General features: G+C 47.1%; 5 protein-coding genes across 5 annotated transcripts in view, besides 3 other annotated features; all 5 read left to right on the top strand.

The window, feature by feature from the left end:
• Nucleotides 1–41: a microsatellite.
• A 307-nt stretch (nucleotides 42–348) lies between these two features.
• Nucleotides 349–400: a sequence feature (GA-rich).
• Nucleotides 401–954: 554 nt separating this feature from the next.
• Nucleotides 955–1,002: a sequence feature (A-rich).
• A 78-nt stretch (nucleotides 1,003–1,080) lies between these two features.
• TraAM80_02810 (ubiquitin-related modifier) lies at nucleotides 1,081–1,389 on the top strand (the record flags this gene model as incomplete). The annotated part of the gene is made up of 1 exon (XM_029379801.1): nucleotides 1,081–1,389. One exon carries the CDS (start codon nucleotides 1,081–1,083, stop codon nucleotides 1,387–1,389), a length of 309 nt encoding a protein of 102 aa, XP_029240275.1.
• A 254-nt stretch (nucleotides 1,390–1,643) lies between these two features.
• Nucleotides 1,644–3,521, top strand: TraAM80_02809 (putative selenocysteine-tRNA-specific elongation factor; the record flags this gene model as incomplete). Its single annotated transcript, XM_029379800.1, has 1 exon — nucleotides 1,644–3,521. One exon carries the CDS (start codon nucleotides 1,644–1,646, stop codon nucleotides 3,519–3,521), a length of 1,878 nt encoding a protein of 625 aa, XP_029240274.1.
• Nucleotides 3,522–4,307: 786 nt separating this feature from the next.
• On the top strand, nucleotides 4,308–4,874 carry TraAM80_02808 (putative serine acetyltransferase; the record flags this gene model as incomplete). Its single annotated transcript, XM_029379799.1, has 1 exon — nucleotides 4,308–4,874. The coding sequence occupies one exon, from the start codon at nucleotides 4,308–4,310 to the stop codon at nucleotides 4,872–4,874; it is 567 nt and encodes a 188-aa protein (XP_029240273.1).
• A 548-nt stretch (nucleotides 4,875–5,422) lies between these two features.
• Nucleotides 5,423–5,767, top strand: TraAM80_02807 (uncharacterized protein; the record flags this gene model as incomplete). Its single annotated transcript, XM_029379798.1, has 1 exon — nucleotides 5,423–5,767. The coding sequence occupies one exon, from the start codon at nucleotides 5,423–5,425 to the stop codon at nucleotides 5,765–5,767; it is 345 nt and encodes a 114-aa protein (XP_029240272.1).
• A 1,175-nt stretch (nucleotides 5,768–6,942) lies between these two features.
• TraAM80_02806 (large subunit ribosomal protein L3e) overlaps nucleotides 6,943–7,285 on the top strand; it is a gene marked incomplete at both ends in the record, with an annotated part of 432 nt that continues 89 nt past the window's right edge. The window contains one exon of the mRNA XM_029379797.1: nucleotides 6,943–7,285. This exon is cut by the window's right edge and continues 89 nt beyond it. Coding sequence (XP_029240271.1) covers nucleotides 6,943–7,285 — 343 coding nt within the window.

Genomic DNA, 7,285 nt, shown 5'->3' with positions numbered 1-7,285 from the left:
TATATATATATATATATATATATATATATATATATATATATTGGATGAAGCTCAAACGAGAATGACGATGCGAAACGACATGGTTCTTCTTATTGCTTGTGAGTTTGGGTGCTCCGGTGAATGCACTGGTCAACGATCAAAAAACAAGGTGAATGGTGTGAGCCGCGCTGGGAACATGTTTGAAAGATGCGGGTAAAACTATGTGAGAAACGGAAGGGGATGAAAGTTGAGAGCGTGTACATACGAAAGAGTGATGCGGCTGGCGGGAGGCGGCTAAGTAGACTTGTTTCTTGCTTCTGTTTTTGTTTGGACTATGCTCTTTTTCTGTCTTCCTTTGCTGTGGTATACTTTTCTTTGTGTTATTAATGTGTTTTGTGTTGTTTTTTTGTTCCTTTTTTTTCCTCTTTCTCCACTTTAACAACCGCCTTTACGGCTTCGTTGCGGTAGTGACAATCCAGTCGACTTAGGTGGTGAGCTGGCTATTTCCCGATGATTCTTTATTTTGTTGGTGGATGTTTCATGTGGGAATAATTAACTTCGGCGACAAAGGCGTTGTGGTGGCCCGGAACCTCTATATATGCTTTTTGCATACATGCATACATGGCACATGTTTTTATTCTGCTCGTTGTGAGTATGCCTGTTGAGGCGAGTATATGGAAGCAAGATGACAGATGCAAGCTGTACCTTCTCATTTTGATTGAGGATGGTGGCAGTCACGGTCTCCCTTGCTTCAGCTGAGTACCAATGGAAGGGGGATTCATCTATGAAGATAATACGAGGGTAAACTTGGGGAAGGAGACGACGCCGTTCTTCACCTTCTTCTAGATTTGATCGATTACTATATTGGTACATAGAAACAAAAACAAAATTGAGGGATATTTGTCCTGTCTCGTTGGTTGCGGCATCCCTGTTTCTTGGCTGCTTTCTTTATTATTTTGTCGTACGCATGCATCCTACGTTTTTGTTTTTGTTTTTACTTTTTCATTTTTTTTGTCTCTGTTTGGGTGCTGTACAGGACAGCATTCCGATTTGTTTTAATTAGCGCATTTAGAAGTGAAATTTGTTAGGGGCGGGTTTCTCATGTCTTCTTATCAGCGCGTAACTGTGAAGTTTGCCGGAGGCTGCGAATTACTTTTTGATAAACAAACCCAGCTGCAACTGGAAGGGGTCATTCCCCATGGTACAACCATCAACGGACTGGTGCAGCTACTGAAGGTGAACTACGTAAGAGAGAGGCCTGACCTCTTTGTAGACCCGTCGGGAACCGCACTCCGTCCCGGGATCCTCGTTCTTGTGAACTCGTGTGATGCAGAAGTTGTGGGCGGCATGGACTACGTTCTTGCTGATGGTGACACCGTCGAATTTATCTCGACTCTACATGGTGGGTGAAGGGCACAGCACGTATGCATCTAAAATACGATCTTTGTTCTATCTTTCATTGTCTATATCTCTGTCATTCAAAGGTTGCAGAGAGTGCCCTTTCGGCATCCGTAACTGCTTTCTTCAATGTGTTTTAAAAGCTGAAAGTTCTCCATCCCCTCTTTTTTTTGGGGGGAGGTAGTTTGTTGGTGTGCTTTGTCCTCTGCTTCACAACAGGAACTATTGATCATATTCGGATACCTCTCCAGTGCCCCTGGAGGAAGATGCAGGATCAAGTGATTCGGGCGAACATCAACGTTGGCATTTTGGGCCACGTCGACAGCGGTAAGACGTCTCTGGCGAAGGCGCTCTCTTCTACTGCGTCCACAGCGGCGTTTGACAAGAGTCCTGAGAGCCAACGTCGCGGTATCACGCTTGACTTGGGCTTCAGTGCCTGCTGCATTTCCACAGCTGTGGCTGCACCGCCGCTGCATGCAGCAGGCATTGAGGAGATTCAATGCACCTTTGTTGACTGCCCGGGTCATGCTTCCCTCATTCGGACTGTTTTGGGTGGGGCACAAATCATAGACATCATGATTCTTGTTATCGATGCGTGTAAAGGAATACAGACGCAGACCGCGGAGTGCATTGTAATTGGCGAAGTCCTGTGTAAGCCGTTGTTAGTGGTGATTAACAAAATTGATGCGGTGCAAGGTTCAACTCCAGCAGACAAGCGCGCAACACTGAATAAATTGCGGAAACGTCTTGAAAAGACGTTTGAACGTACCCGCTGGCCCTCCGTACAGATGGTGGAAGTTGCTGCCGCCCCGCGTGGAGACGGGGTGACAACAGGGGAGGTGGCTCACCCCATAAATATGGAGGAAGTGACTTCTGCTGTTTTGAGTCTTGTCGATGTAGCAGCATTGAAGGACCAGTTCGAAACACCACTGCGCTCGGAGGATTTTGCAATGATGTTTGATCACTGTTTTGCCTTGAAGGGCCAAGGCACCGTTTTTACCGGCACCGTTCTTCGTGGCCAAGTTAGCGTTGGCGATAGCGTTTTGATCCCGGACGCGCACCTGGTGAAAAAGGTGAAAGGGTTGCAAGCCTTTCGAAGGCCTTTGCAACGGGCGAGACGCGGAGATCGCGTGGGGTTGTGTGTAGTGCAGTTTGATGCCGAGGGGGTCGAACGGGGTCTATTGTGCAGCGCACAGCAGCATAGAGGAGCACTCCCAGCTGACGCATCTCCTTTGTTTGAGAGTGCAAGCGTGCTGATTGCGGAGGTGAATCGTGTACGATTCCATCAACTTTCCTGCGATGCCCACACTAAATTTCACATTACCATTGGACACTCAACCGTGATGGGGACGATGAGGTACTTTAGTCGTCCCACGGTGGATACGCAGGAGGAGAAGGTCAACGTGTTTGATCTCTTGCAGGAGAGTTTATACGTTGATGAACTCACAGAGGACACCTTTCTCACCTTTGGTAACATTGAATGGAAGCCGAAAGTTGGTTACCCCGTCGCCGTGAAGCGCGGCCCTCTCACGTATTACGCTATTGTCCTCTTGGACCGACCCATTTTGGCTGCCGTTGGCACACCGCTAATTGCCACACGACTCGAAATGGAACGCGAAAATATGTGCCGCATTGCAATTGCGGGGTCAGTGTGTGCGCTGCTAAATGTTGGAGGTTCTGGTGCTGCATCGCCCATGTTCTGGCGAGACTTGCCGATTGTTCGGTATAAGTCCAGGGCGCTTGTTGTAGAGCGCGTGCTAAACGAGAAGACTTGTATTGCCAGCGGTGTTGTTGGGTTTGAAGCCCCGGACACGAGCTGCGGTAATGACAACCATAAAACGAAGGAAAAAGACATCCTCCACGCGGAGGTGCAGAAGTTTATTGGCATGCGGGTTCACTTTCGTCCGACTGTGGACGAAGAGGCTGATGCTTCCACACTCACCGGGATTAAGGTGGGGGTGATTGACTCCGCATTTGGCAAAACGGGGAAAGTAAAGCTTGTTTTTAAGGAGCCCATTTTTGCGAACGAGCCCTCGGGTGCAGGGCGAGCGAAGCGAAGTGGTGTGGCATTTCTCACGGACGGTGTCGTGGAGCTCACACTCAAAAAGTATCCTCTTGCGCTTCACAGTCAGCTCCAGCAATAGGCGTTGTGTGCAGGGAGAAGGAACGGAGGAAGCCGTGAAACGTAAAGGGTTATTGTATTCCACATGACGTACGTTTTTCGGGGCTTCCCTCCTGGTATTTACCACCCTTCGTTCATGATCATTATTTTGTTTCTGACCCTCCTTCGTTTTTGTTGTTTTTTTTTGTCTTCTCTCACCACCCGCTTTAGTGGTGGTCCTGGCAGCCCCTTTTCTTGCGTTGCTTTTTGCCATATTGTGTTGTTCACCACTTACTTTTTTTTTCTCCATCCGCTGAGTTCGGGTGTTTTGGTGATGAGTTGACTCTAGGTTAATGGAGTGTCACTGCTTCTCTTGACCCCGATCTGTTCGTGTCAAGCCACCACCTTTGCGGCATCAGTATGTTTGCCCATTCGGAACCTATGGGCTGCATGTTGTACGTCGTATTCCTCGAATACAGTAAACCACCAAGGAATTCGGCGCCTGACCACACGCAACATTTTGACGGCAGTACGCTACTCCAGGGTGTTGTAGCCAATATGGCTAACATCATTAACTTATATGTTTATTGCGCTTTTGTGTTTCAGGGCTACACGAAACGCTTTGAAGATGGAGTAAGGGTTGTATATTCGTAAAAATAAAAGTGGGTCAGGGCGGCATGGCTGTATTTGTTCCAATGAAATCTAGGAGTAAGGAGCAGCAGAATTACCTTATCTGGAAGTAAAACAAAAGGCTGCATAGATTGCGGAGGGGTGTTTAACGCAGGAATTACGGCGTGTACACCGGCTTCTCTGCACGGATGTCGAAGCCATGCTTACTTACGATGTTGCGTGTACCTCCCTCTCGGAGGTGGCTCTTTATCGCCCTGCCATACATTGCACGCTTCACCAGCACACTGCGCATGCGTTGCATAAACTGAGCGCTCCCAACAACCTTATGCGTTTGCTTACAAAGATAGCGTATTCAATGACTGGCACTAACATTTATACTGCCACCCCCATTGGTCACCATTTTTTTCCATTGATGATGGTACCAGGTATTGTGATTGGGTCAACCGTCATTATTGGCGACCATGTAAGTATCTACCATGAGGCCACGCTGGGGGTGGTTTCCTTTCCCGTGGATCAGGAAATTGGAAAGAAGATTCGGAGTCTTCCACGCCACCTCATTATTATGGGCAGAGTGGTCCTCTATGCCAACGCGCCGGTGCTCGTCCGAATTAGGACTGGAGAGGATGGCGTTATCGGTGCCAACTTTGGGGTTGTGAAGAGTTTGTCCACCCCCCTTTCCAGTCCGTCATTGCATGCACTCAGCAGAGAAAAGCTTCTCGCTCCAGGTATGGCGCTTCTAATGGGTAGATTGGGTATCTGGCAGTGACGTACACACATTTATGCAGAGGAAAAGTGTACAAGAAAATAAAACAATGGACATTCTACAAATGGAGAGACCACTGCAACAAGAAAAAAGTAAAGCAAATATATATATTTTTAACATTCATTGATGCTTTCTGGCTACTGTCATTACGGCACCTTTAATAAGGCGCAAAACAGTAATCAAGGAGATGGAAATAAATGATTCTCCAAAAATTGTACTTGTGTCGTCTCTGTTGTTGTCGTTTTTTTTTTTTTTATCATCGCTATCGTTTTTGTATCGATTGAGTCACTTGATCAAGCCCATGGAAAGAGTTGTAGTATGTGCATGTACGTGGGTCTTTTTTTTTTTATGCATGTGTGCATGATGTCTCTTCTGAAGTAATTGAGGTGTTCTTCTTGGTACCATGCTGGGGCACAAACGTGGTATGAAACAAGAGGAGTTTTCTGTGATGATGTGCACACGGCACTTGCAGTATCCGGGCATTCCTACATCTTTTCTCCTCACACACACAAAATGTGACAGTATTAGTGGTGGAAACCGAAGGCAACACGATGTTTCGTGCCAGTGCCCTATGGCTTCGCGGTCAGTACAAGACACGCCTTAAGAAGCGCATGGTCGGTTTCATCCCAAAGGTGGTTCCACGCAAAATAAAGAACAATATGGTGGCTCTACGTAGTGAGGCCAACACCGGACACATAGAGGGGTACTTAAAGACCGAGACGGAAAGACTTGACGCTACCGGTCGCAAGGTTCAAAAGGTACTGTGGGATCCTGTCCTGCAGAGACACTGTTTATTCAAGGAGACAAAGATTCGAGGACCCTTCTTGACAAAAACAGCCATCGTCAAGAAGGTGGATTTCCCTATTGGGACTACAGGAGCAGCATCGACGAAGTAGCGGCCCTTTGAGCGCGAGCAAAGAAAGAAACGAAGAAAAGAAGCGAAGGTATACCCTGTGAACAGAGGGCAATTGCCTTGGCAAGACGCATTTCATCCGCTAAAACTTTCTCCACCGCCAATTGTATCAAACGAAAAACTACTAGTGATCTTTTTTTAAAACCTTTTTTACTTCTGTATGCCATCTTCCTTTCATGGGGGCGGCTGTGTGCATCCATGCCCCCGAAACTCCGAAGACAGCTGCCATAGTAGATGGAAAGGACGAGTCGAATGACAGCTATCTTACTCACATGGCCATCACACGGAATATATTTCTGCTAGGACTGAAGAGGAACGTCACGCCGTTGCATCAGCGAGCAGCGATTGCGTCAACACTGCGTTTTAGAATGGCACGCGTATCGAAGAGTTGTCACTGTCAACACAGTCACCAAAAATCACAAGATTGAGACGTGGTCTCTGACACCTTCATCGCCTACGCTGCGACCACACACAGTGCAGATGCTTCTTCCCGAAGATACAACAAAATGATATTTTACGTGCATTTTATGAGAAAAAACAACGACCCACCAAACTTGTTAGCACGACTTCTTACTGCATTGCAATGCAACTGTCCAATCCGTGAAACCTTTTAAAATAATATGAGGTCATCACGTGGGGCCAAAACACTGTAAATAAAAGGGCATTACAAAGTCGACAATTTTTGGCCACTCAGGATACACGCCATTCAACGATAAATACAATTCAAAGAGAGGTATATTTACCAACAATAATGCGCACACATTTAAAAAAAAAACATCATGACGTGCGTACAACCTACATTTATCCATATTTGCTCAGTAGCTCTTATGCAATGACTATCACCAGAAACTTTACGAAAGTATTCATCTTACCAACACACATTCTGACATGTTCGCTTGATTTACATTGGAATCCTTTGAGTTTTGTTCAGCACTTTATCGAAAAAAAAAATACTGCATAACAGCGACACCAACAGAAACAGCAATACCTCTTGCCACAACCACAAGAGAAAATACACTCTATTGTGCCACCTTTACTACTTATGTGGTGTCTAGTGTGTCGCTGTGTGTGTGCTTTGTCTCATGTTCTGTTTCTTTTCGTTTTGCTTGTTACTTGTTTTAAATATTTGGGATCTTAGGTAACCCCGGATACGCGTTCATGTCTCACTGCAAGTTTGAGCACCCCCGCCACGGCCATCTTGGCTTTTTGCCACGGAAGCGCAGCCGGCAGATCCGCGGTCGTGCCCGCTCCTTCCCCAAGGATGACCCCTCGCAGAAGCCACATCTCACCAGCTTCATGGTGTTTAAGGCTGGTATGACGCACATTGTGCGTGACGTTGACAGGCCTGGTTCCAAGGTGAACAAGAAGGAGGTTGTGGAGCCAGTGACGATCCTGGAGGCACCACCGATGGTGGTGGTGGGTATTGTCGGCTACCGCCAGACGCCTGTGGGACACAAGACGATCGGCACTGTGTGGGCGCACCACACCAGCGTGGAGTTCC

Source organism: Trypanosoma rangeli (assembly GCF_003719475.1).
Source record: "Trypanosoma rangeli strain AM80 chromosome Unknown Tra_15.4_contig_00068, whole genome shotgun sequence".
In the NCBI taxonomy this organism is placed as follows: domain Eukaryota; phylum Euglenozoa; class Kinetoplastea; order Trypanosomatida; family Trypanosomatidae; genus Trypanosoma; species Trypanosoma rangeli.
The sequence above is the reverse complement of the archived record's forward strand: the minus strand, read 5'-3'. Positions and strand labels throughout refer to the sequence as shown.